Below are 17,913 nucleotides of genomic sequence, written 5' to 3' on the forward strand. Positions count from 1 at the left end.
TCCGCTGGTGGAGTAAGAGCGTCGATTAGGGGATCGATTGTTGCGTCCCATCGGGACGCGATCAATCGATCCCCGAGAGGTCGATTTCTACCCGCCGATTCAGGCGGGTAGTGTAGACCTAGCCATAGAGAGAGAGAGAGAGAGAGATTCATTCACACAATCATTCATTCAAGTTCTGTATAGGTGTTATAGTTACCAGCCTAGAAGTTGCTCATGCCAAGTTACTGGCCAGGTATCTTGGTCATGAGGATGGAGCCGAGTCTGTGTCAGGTGCACCTGATGCTCCTGGAGGTTGGCAGCAGAACCAGAGACTCAAAGTCATCAGACTTTAGAGCCCATTCTTATAAGAATTAATTCCTATGTTAGTCTATGGGAGCTGTTTCATCCTGCTGTTGCTGACTCAATCAGCAGATGGCACATTCCTGTCCAAAGTGGCACATTCCTGGTGGCTCCACACTGTCGAAAGTTTGTGTTTCTCATCCTTCCAGGTGATGGGGTGGATCCCAGTTTACCCTCCGGGGGTTTTCTGGTCATCCACTTGACACATTCTTCAGCCGATGGATACTCCCTTTCTAGGCTGGCACCTCCCTGACCATCCATGTATATCAAGCATTCATCAGCATACATTCCATCCCTTAACCATATTTTAATTTACTGTCTCCACCACTTTCAGGGTGTGTGCTAATTCATTTGAGACTCCCGGCCCTTTAATCACAGAGGGTGGGGGTCTGTCCTAGGAGCCGTTGAATGAAGTGAAAGTCACTTAACGGCTTATAGTGTTTGTTTACCTTGTATCAATTACTTCAAGAACAAAGTCAGTTAACTTGTTTGTAAGTTTTACATAGTAGTAAAGTATCTTTCACAGGATAGATATAATCAATGGTTTCTACAGACAGTAGCTTACAAGTTTTAACAGAAGAGATTTTTGTACTTGGTGAAACTGTTGGATTTTAAAGTGTGGGGGACAAATTATGAGGGGGTCATTGTCACTTAGGGGAATCACTGTTAGTACCTTCTTTTATATCCCTACACCATGTGTGATGGCCCTGAACTTTATCCTCACCGATGGAACCTTCAGCTCTTCTTCACAATTCTTCTTTGCCCTATCCATTGTGATTGGCTGCTTAGCTTTCCTCCAAACATGGCAAAGGAGGAATTCAGCCCCGATGAGCCTGATGGCAGGAATAAATGCCTGAATTCAGACCAGTTGCCTTTCACCAGATCAGTCCAGCTGCAGTGTCTGATCAGATTTCAGTCTTCACAATGCTTACATCGAAATGCACCATAATGACTGTGAAGCCTGTGGGCAAGAAACATGAGTTGATCATCTTTCATGCCTTCGTGCCTAGATCAGTTGAGCCATGTTTGTTCCATGGTAGTCGGAGTTGAAAACCATGGGTTTTTCCAACTGCATATTTGTATGCACAATGTTATGGGGCTGGAACCATATAGCAAGATATAAGGGTGCAGATGACATTGAACTACCTGTGAACCACATTGTTGGGAAGAACAAGAGAGGTGAAGGCAGACACAAGAGCCTTTAAAGCAAAACTCAATAAGGAAGGGACACAAGCTTGCTTTTGGCATTGGAGCAAGGATTTCCTTTCAAGCTTAACATGGATCTGAAAGTAAGCAAGCTGCCATCTTCCCAAGGCCTCAAGCTTGCTATCCAGGCATCTGGTAAAAGTAGAAGACTTAGCTGGCCAATATGGAAATATTTGATCCTGAAGTGCATAGTAAAGCCAGGTGCTGGTATTGAGTGACTCGAGTTGTGTCCACATGGAGAGGCAAGAGACACTTCACTTAAGGTGTTCATTCCTGAGTGCTGGGTGCACATACCCTTAATTGGCTTTTTGACCATGTAACCTTTGTCATGCTGTAGCGGGAGCAGTTCCATGATTGATAGTATGGATGATAGTCTAGCCCTCGAAAAGACCATCCTTTTATTCTCCTGGGTATTCCCCCCCCCTCCAATCTCAAGGGGAAAAATAATTAAATGGACACTGGGATGGGAAAAATATTCCAGAAAAATAATACATTGAATGACTCCCTGTGCAATCCAGAGTTCAAGCCATGTCTTGAGTGTTCCAAACACTGATGAAATATGTACTGAAATCTAGGCCTCCAGAAGCATCCATATACAACTGGACATCTGGGAAGAGTTAGGCCTCAAATGCCAAGGTGAAATTCCTGTTGAACAGCTACAAAAATGAGTCCCCAAAAGTCAAGGCTGCCCCAGTATAAATGTGGTGTTGTGGGTGCATGAACTCAGCTATGGGGATGCATCCCCCAGCAGAAAGACTAATCATAAGCTATTACCATGCCCACAAACCCGAAAGTTTCAAAGGCTACATGTGAAACTGAGTACAGCCATATCCTAATACCATACAGACTAAAAGGAGAAGCCAAACATCTCAAATCCCTTGGGATACAGTGGGGGCAGGCAGCAAGCTGACTTGCTGTTACTTTTAGGTGAGTAGCAGAGCCATCTCATAATATTCAGGATTAGTTAGATAATACTTTTATTGTGCCTTCCATCTGAGGATCTCAAAGTGCTTTACAGACATTAACCAACTAATACAATGCCTGCGAGGTGAGCAGCATTCGTTCCAATTTCAGAGGGGGAAACTGAGACACTGAGCAAATAAATGACTCAAGTCAGTGGCAAAGCTGGGAATAGAGAATCCATGTCTACTTAGTCCTTTGTCCTTTCTCTCCCGATTATCTGTTTGGGTCTGAGAAGAACAGTATAACCTGACCTTCCCCCGGGAGCTTTTAGGGTGATGGTTTCTAGTAGGGTGGTTGGTTTGGAAAAGGAGAGAACTGACAAAATGAACAATGACTAATTCCTACTGGATTTTAGCTTTTTAGCACCATGGTGTTGAGGTATGTGGCCTGCAAGTAACTCCTATGACTTTTGTAAGATGACCTCAATCCACCTAGAAAGCCTACATGTCTTCTGGTTGGGTTAAATCCATTAGCATTTCCAAGAGAACTAGAAGAATTAATTATTTAGAATAATTAGTCAGAATAGGATCCCTTCCCCTTGAAATGATCAGATCTAGCATCCCACCAGTAATACTGAACTCAGAAAAGTTTCCTGGGAGCACATTCTCTTGTGCTCTCACCTGCCCTTGGTGGACTCAGGAGTGTACTTTCAGCTGTGACAAGTGCCAGTGCCTTTCTGAAAGCCGCAGCAAACCTGCTTCTCTTCAGGTTTGGGCTCTGATTTAGGCAGGACTGGTACAGGGAGACCAATTGGCATAATTTCAATCTGTGGCTGAGAGCTTGTTGGTTTCCATGTCCTGCACTGATTGTGTGGCTGCCTGCTTATGGAAGTGCTCTTTGCTGCTCAACCATATACAATGCTGTAGTGAGATGAGCATTGCTGATAATATCTTTATATTTAATGAGGGATGAGCTGTTCTCTGGCGGCCGTTCATCAGTCATGGGGTCGAGGGGAAGTAGTGTTCTAAAGGCAGATACCCAATTTGTGATGCTTTGACCTCATTAAACATTTAGCTTGTCTGCTGCTCTGTTTCTAGGGAGGTTGCACTCAACCATCTTTAGTAGCATGGTGGGGGGAGGAGCCTCATGTATTTTCCCTCCTGCACGTTTTCTCAGGTCTGGGACAGGTGGTTATGCAGTGGTTTCTCTCTATCAGCAGTTGGGGACACTGTGGAATTAGATTGTTCTTTGTCCCACTCAGCTAACCTGTGTGGTGAAAGATGTAACAGAAGCTTCTGAGGTTGTAGCAGGAATGGCAGAAATACCTTGTGTGGTACTTGAATATCAAGAAATTTGTGTACAGCCACACATTGTTGCCATATTTTTAAGCTGCTTGGCTTAAGTAATCAAAAAGGAGATACAGAAGGACCTCAGAGTTATGAACACCAGAGTTACGAACTGACCAGTCAACCACACCCCTCATTTGCAACTGCAAGTTTGCAATCAGGCAGCAGCAGAAGAAAAAAAAGCAAATATAGTACAGTACTGTGTTAAGCGTAAACTACTAAAAAAATGAAGAGAAAGATTAAAAAAAAATTGACAAGGTAAGGAAACTGTTTCTGTGCTTGTTTCATTTATATTAAAATAGTTAATTCTTCTGCATAGTAAAGTTTCAAAGCTGTATTAAGTCACTGTTTAGTTGTAAACTTTTGAAAGAACAACCATAATGTTTTGTTCAGAGTTATGAACCACCTCTATTTCCGAGGTGTTCGTAACTCTGAGGTTCTACTGTAACAGACGTTGTTCCCTTAACTCACATCTGTATGCTTAAGAATTGCAACAGCGCATCTTTTTTTTCCATAGTGTATGTGCTGCAATGGCTAAGGATACTGTATCGGAATTTCTTAGCCCTTGTTTGTCCAAATGGTACCCTCAGAAATCTAAGTTTTTTTGAGTGTGACTGTGAAGTAATGAATATTTAAAATACCTTACAGATAAGCTGATACTCCATGAGCTAAGTGTTTTTGAACTATTGTTTTGAGGAATGTAACCTATATGAATAGTACTGTTCTTTCAGTGGTAGGTCTTAGTTACTAAACAAAACTGTTGTGCTTGTTGTTTTTGGATCATCAGAGCCTGAAACATTTGATGTTTAATGTTTTGTTTATTCACTGAAAGGAAGAGGCTTTTTTGGAATACAAGTAGTTCGAGGAATCCCTGCCCCCAGCCCCACATTTTATGAAAAATTGGGGTACAGACAGATTTTCAAAATTGCTTATCACCCATCAGCTCTCACTTAAGCACTTACACAAGTGGCCAGGTTTTCAAGATGTGGGAATACTGGATATAGCTAGTTACTGAGCACTTTTGAAAATATGACCCCACTTGTGGGTGATGAGCAGTCTTGAAAATCTGGCTCATAATGTTTGTCATCTGCATTAGTGGTGCAAAGAGTTGAGATGAGCTGAAAGCAAAATACCCAGTACCTACCGAATTGCTCCTCTGGGAAGGTATCTCCAGCCACCAATGCACTTGTATCACAGCAACAGCCAATTGGCACTTTCAGCTCTGCAGTAACATATGTCGAATTTACCACTGTCAATAGCGATTCCTTTTGGAAATGCCACAAAACCCCTGGTGTAATTTGACAAGAAGCCAGGTACCCATCCTTCCCTCCTACTGGTTTGATGAGAACTGCTCCTATTGTCTGTGTCTTTTTGGCCCATACATAGCAGGGAACAGGTTTTGAAACAGAAATATTTGACTTGTGGTATATGCTGTTTCCCCAAAGCTGTTGCTTACCACTATTATTTTGATTGTAAAAGGAGAGAGCCAAGTCACCCTTCTAAAACTACGCCCTCTCCTAGACCTTAGGCAAGTGAAGTTTACCTTAATTTGTGGGGAGGCTTTAAAATTTCCCTTTAATACTACATTTGGGTTTTTTTAAAACCATAAGTTCATTTAAAAATATTATACCTGATTTACAATATTTGGGCACTCAGAAAGGAATGAAGTTCCACTCCCTCCTAACAACCCTGGATCCTCTAAAGTAAAAACAGACTCAGACCTTGTCATTTGAAGCCAATCATGATCAATAATGTTACAGGAAGGTCTTTTAAATGTTTTTAGTTCTGAGGCTTCCCCCTTTCTCACTCTCTCTGCAGTAAAGGAAGCCTTCAGTAATCTGCTGATACTTAATGACACCTGCTTGAAATGGAGGCGAAGAGTAAGGAGAGCTGGTAGGAAGGAAATCTATTTGGTAAGTGATGCATATTTTGAATGTTTTATTTAAAAAAAATTAAAATCAAGCAAATATTGGCAAACCAGAGTCTTCATACATTGTTGCTTTTCGGGTCTCCACTCTTCTTGCAGGGCATTGAGCCACAGTAACGGAAACCTAGCATGCAGCATCGTAAGAAAACTAAAAGGGCCAGTGGATCATTGTTTGAAAAAGAATACCCACACCCATGCTTTTTGTTGTTTCTTGCTCACCTCTGTTTCGTGCTTGTTTGTTTGTTTCTTCCTTTCTGCTGCTCTGTTTCTCTCCAGCCTTCAGCAATTTCTCGTTCTTTACACAAACTCGAACAGGCCAATGTGCCTTGCCGTGTACTCTCAGTAATCCCCGCACCCCGCTGTGAACCCTCCACTGAGGCTGTCTGTGGTGGGCCCGAGACTGGCTGCTCTTATCTAAAGTTTCCACAGTTAGAGATTATCCAGAGTTTATTGCATCCCTCTAGCTGAGGGACAGACTAAGATTTAAACAGAGCATGCAGTCTATTTTTTTCTTACTCAAATAACTGAGACTAGATAGGTGTGAAATTGTTTGTTTTGAGTTACTAAAATTATGACTATTTGGCACCAGAGCACTGGAAAATATGCATGACTACAAGTGTACATACAAGCCCAGCTGTCTATAACTTGGTCCTGAGAGGGGCTGGGCATTCTCATTTCATGTGGATATAGCATACTTGGACTTTCAGAAAGCCTTTGACAAGGTCCCTCACCAAAGGCCCTTAAGCAAACTAGGCAGGCATGAGATCAGAGGGAAGATCCTCTCATAGATCAGTATCTGATTAAAAGGCAGGGAATAAATGGCCAATTTTCAGAAGAAAGAGAGGTAGATAGCGGTGTCCCCCAGGGGTCTGTACTGGGACCAGTGCTGTTCAACATATTCATAAATGAGCTGGAAAAAGAGTGAAGTGGCAAAATTTGCCGACGATACAAAATTACTCAAGATAGTTCAGTCCAAAGCAAACTGTGAAGAATTACAAAGGGATCTCGCAAAACTAGGTGACTGGGTAACAAAATCGCAGATGAAATTCAATGTTGATAAATACAAAGTAATGCCAATTGGAAAACATAATCCCAACTACACATCCAAAAAAAGTGTGTTCAAATTGGCTATTACCACTGTGGAATCATTGTAGATAGTTCTCTGAAAAAATCCATTCAGTGTGCACCGGCAGTCAAAAAAGCTAACCATTTTAGGAACCATTAGGAAAGGGATAGATAATAAAACAAAATATCATAATGCTTCTGTATAAATCCATGGTATGCCCACACCTTGAATACTACATGCAGTTCTGATTGCTCCATCTAAAAAAGGATATATTAGAATTGGAAAAGGTACAGAGAAGGGCAACAAACATGATTAAGGGTATGGAACAGCTTCCGTATGAGGAGAGATTAAAAAGACTGGGACTTTTCTGCTTAGGATATGATAGAGGTCTATAAAATCTTGACTGGTGTGGAGAAAGTGAATAAGGAAGTGTTATTTACTCCTTCTCACAACACAAGAACCATGTGTCACCAAATGAAATTAACAGGCAACAGGTTTAAAACAAACAAAAGGAAGTACTTCTTCACAGAATGCAGTCAACCTGTGGAACTTGTTTCCAGAGGATGTTGTGAAGGCACAGAGTTCAAAAGAAGATTAGATTGCTTCCTCAAGGATAGGTCAGTCAATGGCTATTAGCCAAGGTGGTCGGGGTGCAACCACATGATCTGAGTGTCCCTAGCCTCTGATTGTCAAAAGCTGGGAGGGGACAATGGGATTGATCACTCGACAATTGCCTGTTCTGGTCATTCACTCCGAAGCACCTGGCATTGGCCACTGCCAGACGACAGGATAGTGGGCTAGATGGACCATTGGTCTGACCCAGTAAGGCTGTTCTTATGTTGACTTCAGTAGGATTTGATAGTAATGAACACCTTTCCAGATCAAGTATCAGGGGGTAGCCGTGTTAGTCTGTGTCTACAAAAACAACAAGGAGTCTGGTGGCACCTTAAAGACTAACAGATCTATTTGGGCATAAGCTTTCGTGGGTAAAAACCTCACTTCTTCAGATGCATAGAGTGAAAGTTATGCCTGCATCTGTAACTTTCACTCCATGCAGCTGAAGAAGTGAGGTTTTTACCCACGAAAGCTTATGCCCAAATAGATCTGTTAGTCTTTAAGGTGCCACCAGACTCCTTGTTGTTTTTCCGGATCAAGTGATAACTGCAAACAGCATGCAAGTGGGTCCATTTTTGTAAATGTACTGTTTCAGCAATGAAGATACATGAGTAGGCTGCTGGTTCCTGTTAGCTGGCAAACTAGCAGTTTTGGGGCTGGGGTTTGTTTACCAAAAAAAAAAAAAGGGGGTGGGGGGAGAAACGAAGTGCAAGAACTAGCTTTAGGGTAGTGCTGTTCAAGTTTATCCACAAGCATGCTGTGTCTTCCTTCATAAAACCTGGACATGTTTTGATTATAGTAACGCTCAACAAATTTAATACAGTCCGTCTGTATGCACATGTAGATTTTTCAACAAGGATACGGTAAATTACTTTTCCATAAAGTTTATGATAAATGGTTTAGTTAGAGTATCCCACAAATTGAACCCACGCGAAGTGTCAAAGCCTTCCATTTTCAGCACTGTGATTGTTTCATTACAGTTTCACATACAGGGTCGACGCTGGTATCAGAAGGAGTTCTTTCATGAAATGGCCTTTAACCTCACCGCTTACGGACAGACTCCAGAGGTGTGTCTTGATTTGCGCCCAGGCACCAATTACACTGTGAATATTTCCATGGCAGCTTTGGATCTTTCTGTGCTAGTTTCCATGACAACTCCAATTATTGGTACGTCCTGCTTTTTTTTTTTTTTTTTTTTTTTTTTTAAACAAGATGACCGCTTAAGTGTGAGTGCTTAGCCTCATTGGCAATATTGATAACTGACTTGAACTTAGTGTCTCAGTGTGGATTGTTGAAAAACTCCTGCCTTGTGCTCAAAAACTGTAATCTAATTGTTACAGATTTCATGCTGTTTCTTGTTGAGTCAGCAAATCCCAAAGCATGGGGACAATGGCTGTCATGTGTTTTTAAATGTTACTTCAGCATCACAGGGTAACTGGAGAGGAAGGATGGGACAGTGATTGGGATTTTAGCCTGGAACTCTGGAGACCCAGTTCAATCCCCTGCTCTGCCAAAGACTTCCTGTATGACCTTGGGCAAGTGACTTAGCCTCTGTGTGCCTCACTTCACCATCTGTACAATGGGGATAATGGCACTGCTCTACCTCACAGGGGTTGAAAGATTGTGAAGTACTCAGATACTATGGTAATGAGGGCCCTATGAGTACCATAGACTGATATCGCTACCGATGGTGATATTAAAAGGTATTCCAGCAAAAAGGCACTGTTGGCAGAGGAGCAGAAAGAGCATGTTATGCTTCGTGTTTTAATTGTAATTTGCTTCCAGAATTTTTTTTTCCATAAAGAAAACTGCACTAATAAAAATCTGCAGCTTTTGAGCTCATTTTGATTCCAGTTAAACTGGTTTGAATTAGGACACTTTTGTACCGTTCCTATGCTGAAAAGCTTCTGGGTTAGATTAAAAAAAACAACAACAAAGTGAAACACTAGCTTTGGTGTTGGCAGCAGACAGATGAAACCTAGCAACTTCTTTGAATTTTGTAACTGTGTTTGGCCACTAGGTGCAGCTGTTTATCTGCTGGATATCCAATGAAGAACTAGAGAGCTGTTTATGTGGTATTTTCCAAAGCATGAATACTTCAGTACTTTTTTAATAGTAAATCTTAGCTTTTAAGACATCATAGAAGGGGGAAAAATCTCTTCCTTGTGTGTGAAAGTTATTGTGTAGGGCACACCGTGTTCTGGATCACTTTAGTGATGAACAGCAATTATTGGATGATTTTTGCTTGAAAATTGCCTAGTTGTCATTCAAAAGTAGTGAATTGTTGTATCTGTTCATGTGTCTTTTTAGAACAAAGCATGTCCCAGAATTTGATTGATTGAGATGCTTTTGAATACCCACAGTTATAACCTGTAGGCATTCCACTTTACATTGTCATCCTGCAAGAGTTCATTACTTGTGCAGACAATCTGTACAGAATACTTCCTAGCAGGTGCTGCATGAAGTGGGGTTGATGATTCGGTACCTGGTATGTTTCTCTTTGAGCTGAGTTAGTACTGAATGAATGCACCAGCATAGTCCTGGGTGAGGTATTTGTAGAGCCCTGCGTGGATACAAATTTATATCCTTGGATGCAGATATACATGTGTATCCACACAGGGCTGTAGGTATTTGGTGGAGAGGCACAAACATTTGGTCATGTCTGCTTATCAAGTAAGATCTCATTAAAAGGCCCATTTTACTTTTTTATAAGAGTAATGGGGTTTGAGTCACTTTTGATTTAGCTCCCACATTTAAATTTTACAAAATTACACAATTTAGGATTAATAAAACTTTCCATTTTATTTTTTTTTAAATTCCGAGAAAAACAGTGTTTGGTATGGATTTCAGCTTTCTCCAGCAGTGTTTGCAACCCAAATGTTGCAACATTGTGCTTGTTAATGACAGCTAGTAAGTGAAACTGACCAGTCTGTTTTGTAATCCATGGGGGGTGAAATGCAAAAAGAAAACCAAGACAATTAATGATGAAAACTAAATTAGATTTTTAACATTCTTTCCATGTTAATAATTTTAGCTGCTGTAGTACCAGTGAAGAAGCATTTAAAGTAACTCACCTAACAATGAGCTTTTAACTTCTGTGCCATGCCTCTGAAATTATATTCTTCCTACCTAAATCCCTCCTGTGGTTTATTTAGGATATAGTATTCTTTACTGCCTGTCTTGCACTGCTGTGAGCTGCTGAATCAGGGCTGGTCTACACTACAGGGCAGGGATTGATCCAGGTTATGCAACTTCAGCTACATGAATAACGTAGCTGAAGTCGATGTACTTAGATCTACTTACTGCAGTGTGTCGACAGAAGACGCTCTCCCATCAATTTCCCTTGCACTTTTTGTTGAGGTGGAGTACCGGAGTTGACGCTAAAGCGATCGGCGGTCGATTATACTAGACACGATAAATCGACTCCCGCTGGATCGATCGCTGCCTGTCGATCCGGACGGTAGTGTAGACAAGCCCTCAGATGGCTGTACTTTGGTGGTGGTGGAGTTATCCTAATTTGTATGCCAGTTTAAGCTTGTTAAAGTGCTTTGTGGCCCTTTGGGATCAAAAGTCCTATGTAAATGTAAAATACCTCAGAAGATCTAATACTGTAAGGAAGCTGAAAGACTGAAACAAATGTTTTTCTGTAGATGTACTGTAACTGGCCTAACCTTTGTTATCGGGTGATGTAGCTGCTTGAGGTTTCATGCTGATTTCTTTGGGGGAAGAGTAAGGAGGTATGGCCCTCAATTTACCCACAGTTAACAAATGTTCCTGGTGAGTCATGGATTTACATTTCAGAACATAGGATCACATCTTCAGCTGGTGTAAATTCCCATACCTCATTAACTTCAATAGAGCTACTGCAGTTGAGGCCCAGGCCCATAGATTCTGTAATGCTAGAGGCCCTCTTATAGGTCATTCCATGGTGACCATATTCCTCTATGGAGGAAATTAATAAGGTTAGAGAGCGTATTTAGTGTGAACCTATGCCGTATAGTCACATGTTAGTGAAAGGTTGCTTTGTGCTAAGACAGAAAAAAGAGAGAATCTACAGCGTTCATAAATGTCTGTCAGGAAACCTACCTTTGCTTCAGATATCCTGAATGAGATGATTCATTATGCCCATAATGGAATGTGTGTCTACACAAAAAATGGAATTCAGCAGCTTGCTACTTTCCTTACCGTAGGCAGCCTGGCAAGCAGATTCCTTTTAAAATAAATCTGTGATCAGCATGTTATTGTTCTCGTCTCCTGGCCAGTAAAGATTCTCTATTGAGTGCTTCATAGAGCACTGAAATTCTGTTCCTTTCATATTCCCAGCAGTATCCTTCTTAGGCTGCCTTTTCTGCCCTCCCGGCTTGCATAAGAGTTTTTACCATGTGCTCATGTGAGATGGGAGCTCGAGTCATGAAAAATGGTTGGGCAATCATTGCCCAATCGCTATTAAAAAACTGGTGATGTGAGCTTTCTGTGTTTGTGTCTGTTTCTCCTGCTCCCTTCCATCGCATCCCCTCAACAAAAAAAAAAAAAAAAAAAAAAAAAAAAGGCTGTTAAGGTTGTACTGTCTCTGATTCATTATTTCGCTGTCTGGGTTACTGATTGTTGTAGTCCCAAGTGTGCTCTTCCCTTTTATAGATCATTTGTGAAGAAGATATCCTAGGTAAAGCATTGTCGCTGACTATTTCTGAATTTAAGAAATGTCTTTTTTTTATAAACACTCACTGCTGTGACGGGTTGGATCACAGAAACCCCCTTGGGAGCTGCCACCTGATGTGCAAAGACTACCTCTGCTCCTGTTTTCCCTGCCAGCTCAGGATTCCAGCACCCTGTCTTGCTGAGCCAGACACTCCCGTCTGCTGCAACACAGACCCAGGGTCTGAATCACTTGTCCCAAAGCTGCAAGTTTACCTGAAAACAGCTCCCAGAAGTGTGCTTGTCTTGAGCACTCAGATGCCCTACTCCCAATGGGGTCTAAACCCAAATAAATCCGTTTTACCCTGCATAAAGCTTATGCAGGGCAAACTCATAAATTGTTCGCCCTCTAGAACACGGATAGAGAGAGATGCACAGCTGTTTGCTCCCCCCAGGTATTAATACATATTCTGAGTAAATTACTAAATAAAAAGTGATTTTATTAAATACAGACAGTAGGATTTAAGTGGTTCCAAGTAGTAACAGACGGAACAAAGTAAGTCACCAAGCAAAATAAAATAAAATGCGCAAATCTATGTCTAATCAAACTAAATACAGATAATCTCACCCTCAGAGATGTTTCAGTAAGTTTTTCTCAGACTGGACACCTTCCAGGCCTGGGCACAATTCTTTCCCCTGGTACAGCTCTTGTTGCAGCTCAGGTGATAGCTAGGGGATTCTTCATGATGGCTCCTCTCTCCCCTTTGTTCTCTTCCACCCCTTTATATATCTTTTGCATAAGGCGGGAACCCTTTGTCCCTCTGGGTTTCCACGCCCCCCCTCACTGGAAAAGCACCAGGTTAAAGATTGATTCCAGTTCAGGTGACATGATCACGTTACTGCAAGACTTCATTACTCACTTGCCAGCACACACATATACAGGAAGACTCACAGGTAAACACAGCCATCTGCAGACAATGGGAGTCATCAAGATTCCAAACCATCATTAATGGCCCACACTTTACATAATTACAATAGGCCCTCAGAGTTATGTTTTATATTTCTAGTTTTAGATACAAGAGTGGTACATTTCTACAAATAGGATGATCACACTCAGTAGATTGAGTACTTGTGGCACCATAGAGACTAACAAATTTATTAGAGCATAAACTTTCATGGGCTACTGCCCACTTCTTCGGATGCATATAGAGTGGAACATATATTGAGGAGATATATATACACACATACAGAGAGCATGAACAGGTGGGAGTTGTCTTACTTAATTGGCCTCTCAGAGTTGGTAAGAGAAAAAAAATTTTTTGAAGTAATAATCAGGCTAGCCCAGTACAGACAGTTTGATAAGAAGTGTGAGAATACTTACAAGGGGAGATAGATTCAATGTTTGTAATGGCTCAGCCATTCCCAGTCCTTATTCAATCCTGAGTTGATTGTATCTAGTTTGCATATCAATTCCAGCTCAGCAGTCTCTCGTTGGAGTCTGTTTTTGAAGTTTTTCTGTTGTAAGATAGCCACCCGCAGGTCTGTCATTGAATGGCCAGACAGGTTAAAGTGTTCTCCCACTGTTTTTTGAGTATTATGATTCCTGATGTCAGATTTGTGTCCATTAATTCTTTTGCGTAGAGACTGTCCGGTTTGGCCAATGTACATGGCAGAGGGGCATTGCTGGCACATGATGGCATATATCACATTGGTAGATGTGCAGGTGAACGAGCCCCTGATGGTATGGCTGATGTGATTAGGTCCTATGATGATGTCACTTGAATAGATATGTGGACAGAGTTGGCATCGGGCTTTGTTACAAGGATAGGTTCCTCGGTCAGTGTTTTTGTTCAGTGATGTGTGGTTGCTGGTGAGTATTTGCTTTAGGTTGGGGGGTTGTCTGTAAGCGAGGACAGGTCTGTCTCCCAAGACACCTTCAGCCACCAACTAAAACCTCTCCAGTGCATCATCAGAGATCTACAACCTATCCTGAAAGATGATCCTTTACTCTCACAGATCTTGGGCTGCTATCAAATCCCACCTCACTCTTCTCTTCTCAGACTAAATAATCCCAGTTCCCTCAGCCTCTCATCATAAGTCATGTGCCCCAGCCCCCTAATCATTTTCATTGCCCTCCACTGGACTCTCTTCAGTTTGTCCATATCCTTTCTGTAGTGGGGGGCCCAAAACTGGATGCAGAACTCCAGATGTGGCCTCACCAGTGCCAAATAGAGGGGAATAATCGCTTCCCTCGATCTGGTGGCAACGCTCCTACTAATGCAGCCCAATATGCCATTAGCCTTCTTGGCACAAGAGCACACTGTTGACTCATATCCAGCTTCTCGTCCACTAATCCCCAGGTCCTTTTCTGCAGAACTGCTGCTTAGCCAGTCGGTCCCCAGCCTGTCCTTGTTGAACTTCATCAGATTTCTTTTGGCCCAATCCTCCAATTTGTCTAGATCACTCTGGACCCTATCCCTACCCTCCAGTGTATCTATCTTTCCCCCTAGCTTAGTGTCATCTGTGAACTTGCTGAGGGTGTAGTCCATCCCATCGTCCAGATCATTAATGAAGATGTTGAACAAAACTGGCCCCAGGACTGACCCCTGGGGCACTCCACTTGATACCAGCTGTCAGCTAGACATCAAGCCGTTGATCACTACCCGTTGAGCCCGACAATCTAGCCAGCTTTCTGTTCACCTTATAGTCCATTCATCCAATCCATACTTCTTTAACTTGCTGGCAAGAATACTGTGGGAGACTGTATCAAAAGCTTTACTAAAGTCAAGGTATATCACGTCTACTGCTTTCCCCTCATCCACAGAGCCAGTTATCTCATCATAGAAGGCAATCAGGCTGGTAAGGCATGATTTGCCCTTGATGAATCCATGTTGACTGTTCCTGATCACCTTCCTCTCCTCCAAGTGCTTCAAAATGGATTCCTTGAGGACCTGTTCCATGATTTTTTCGGGGACTGATGTGAGGCTGACCGGTCTGTAGTTCCCCAGATTCTCCTTCTTCCCTTTTTTAAAGATGGGCACCATATTTGCCTTTTTCCAATCGTCCGGCACCTCCCCCAATCGCCATGAGTTTTCAAAGATAATTGCCAATGGCTCTGAAATCACATCAGCCAGCTCCCTCAGCACCCTTGGATGCATTGCATCTGGCCCCATGGACTTGTGCATCTCCAGCTTTTCTAAATAGTCCTTAACCTGTTCTTTCACCGCTGAGAGCTGCTCACCTCCTCCCCATACTTTGTTGCCCAGTGCAGCAGTTTGGGAGCTGACCTTGTCTGTGAAGACTGAGGCAAAATAAGCATTGAATACTTCAGCTTTTTCCACATCATTTGTCACTAGGTTGCCTCCCTCATTCAGTAAGAGTTGCACACTTTCCCTGACGACCTTCTTGTTGCTAACATACCTGTAGAAACCCCTCTTGTTACCCTTCACATCCCTTGCTAGATGCAACTCCAGCTGTGCTTTGGCCTTTCTAATTACATCCCTGCATGCTCGGGCAATATTTTTATACTCCTCTTTAGTCATCTGTCCAAGTTTCCACTTCTTGTAAGCTTCCTTTTTGTGTTAAACTCACCGAAGATTTCTCTGTTAAGCCAAGCTGGTTGCCTGCCATATTTGCTATTCTTTCTGCACATCGGGATGGTTTATTCCTCCACCCTCAATAAGGCTTCTTTAAAATACAGCCACCTCTCTTGGACTCCTTTTCCTCTCATATTAGTGTCTCAAGGAATCCTGCCCATCAATTCCCTGAGGGAGTCAGTCTGCTTTTCTGAAGTCCAGGGTCTGTATTCCGCTGCTCTCCTTTCTTCCTTTTATCAGGATCCTGAACTCGACCATCTCATAGTCACTGCTGCCCAGTTTGTCACCCACTTCTACTTCTACCCCTACCAATTCTTCCATGTTTGTGAGCAGCAGGTCAAGAGGAGCACAACCCCTAGTAGGTTCCTCCAGCACTTGCCCCAGGAAATTGTCCCCAACACTCTCCAAAAAGTTCCTGGATTGTCTGTGCACTGCAGTATTGCGTCTTATGGGAACAGTGTTGGTGGGAGTTCGTGCTGAGTGAATAGATGCCTCCTTCTGATAAAGAGGGTGCAGACTGCCCTGTAAAAACATTATTAATCTGAACATACAACAGTTTCCTGCCATCTAGAAAAGTACAATTTAAAATGCTGATGCAACAAAACATCTGTGTCTGTGAGCCTCTTGAAAAAGCATAAGGAAGGGAGAGAAGATACTTGGAAATCAGTATATTTTGTAATGTTTTCCATGCCAGACTGATTAAAAGATGTTCTGTACCTGCAGAATAGCTACACTTAAAAGTCATGGCCAAAATTTTCAAAAACACTTAGTGATTTTGAGTGTGTCCATTTTTGGATGCTCAACTTGATACACCCTCAAAGAGACCTGATTTTCAGGTGCACTTCTTGAAAATCAAGCCTCACTAGTCTCAAATTTGGCAACCAATATCACTAGTTACTGTTTGAAATCTCGGCGCATGATCTCGCTTAATGTTGTTTATTTTTCTAATGTGCCACAGCTGTACAGGTATGTAAAGAATTAACATGGTCCCTGTCCTACGGAGCTTACAGAGTAAGTACTGTGCAAATAATAAAAAAAGAAGGCAAATGCACTTTGGAACAGAAGCTTAAGAGCTACAGTATGTTTCTTGAAACAACAATAGCACCAGGATGGTGAAATGAGGAGGAGGTTGTCCTTGAAATATTAGTGGAATGCTATGCAAAACAAGTGTGTTTGAGAAGAGATTTGAGAGACAGAGATGGGGAACATTTGGAGACAGTAATTAAGAAGGCAATCCCAACATACAGTAGGAGGAGTGTGAAAGAAGGTGTGAAAATGAATGTGTTCATTGTTTGTTCCACCCCCATTGTGCTGCAGCCATCACATTATCTCCCAGGCTTTGTGCTGTATAACCTTCAGTTATAATTGTTTTTAAAAATTGTTTTTCTAGGATAACATTTATTTTCTTGTAACATCCTAAGCACGTCTTTATAAATACATCTTTCTTGTAAAGTTGTGGTAAAAAGCAGGCATAACAACAGAGAGCAGCCAGTGTTAATTTTTAAGGAGCACCATCAAGGTTTTTAGACCTGAAAGCCAGACCTTCTGGCTGTATTTTGACTTGCAGGCTCCATGTCTGCTCCATTGTTTTGGCTTCAGAGAGTAGGATTTTTGCATAATTGAGTACCCTATCTGTTCATTAAAGAGGAACAAGCAGGGAGAGTGCAGGGATAATATGACATGTATGTGTGCTTCTGTCATCATGAAGAAACCCAGCACCTCTGGCTGGTAGGTCACCCAAGAACAGTGGTGAGATGTTAGTCCACCTGCAGCTCTTGTTTGGGGGAAGGAAATGATAGATTCTTCAGAAAGACCAATTTAAAAGAGGAAATTTTAACCCTTAGGCCACTAGCTAACCACCAGTTGTTTAACACTTTGGAGACTGGCCAGTTTCCTAAGGTTTGGAATGAGCCGCTCTGTGTTGGAACACAATGCTTGTTAGGAAGATCCCTGGTCACAGGGAAGTGGGGTTATTGTGTCTGAGTTACTAAAGGGGAACATTGAACTTCCCCTCCAATGAAAACATGCATATTGGGTTCTGTAACCTCTTCCAATGTTTTCTCCCCCACACGTAACCTCTTTAAAAAAAAAGAAAAATAGAAAATTGGAGTGAGTCAGGGTATGTTCCTACGTTACATTCTGCTTATTGTTACTTGCTACAGGTATTTGTATATACCAGTTACAGGGTTTGGATAAAGATATTGCAGGAGCTTTTGAGTCCTTAGACCTCTCAGATGCCTCTCTGGCACACAAATATAGTGACCCCTCACTCTTCTTCTT

At 42.1% G+C, this 17,913-nt stretch overlaps 1 protein-coding gene and 1 long non-coding RNA gene across 2 annotated transcripts in view; one reads left to right on the top strand and one right to left on the bottom strand.

Moving 5' to 3' along the window:
* LOC128839735 (uncharacterized) overlaps positions 1 to 12,789 on the bottom strand; it is a 48,684-nt gene extending 35,895 nt beyond the window's left edge. Inside the window, exon 1 of the long non-coding RNA XR_008445515.1 lies at positions 12,666 to 12,789. This is a non-coding gene — a long non-coding RNA (uncharacterized LOC128839735). The remainder of the gene's footprint in view (positions 1 to 12,665) is intronic.
* SUSD1 (sushi domain containing 1) overlaps positions 1 to 17,913 on the top strand; it is a 92,637-nt gene that overhangs the window by 54,840 nt on the left and 19,884 nt on the right. Inside the window, exons 15-16 of the mRNA XM_054032978.1 lie at positions 5,613 to 5,707; positions 8,383 to 8,569. Coding sequence (XP_053888953.1) covers positions 5,613 to 5,707; positions 8,383 to 8,569 — 282 coding nt within the window. The remainder of the gene's footprint in view (positions 1 to 5,612; positions 5,708 to 8,382; positions 8,570 to 17,913) is intronic.

Source organism: Malaclemys terrapin, chromosome 6, assembly GCF_027887155.1.
Source record: "Malaclemys terrapin pileata isolate rMalTer1 chromosome 6, rMalTer1.hap1, whole genome shotgun sequence".
In the NCBI taxonomy this organism is placed as follows: Eukaryota; Metazoa; Chordata; order Testudines; family Emydidae; genus Malaclemys; species Malaclemys terrapin.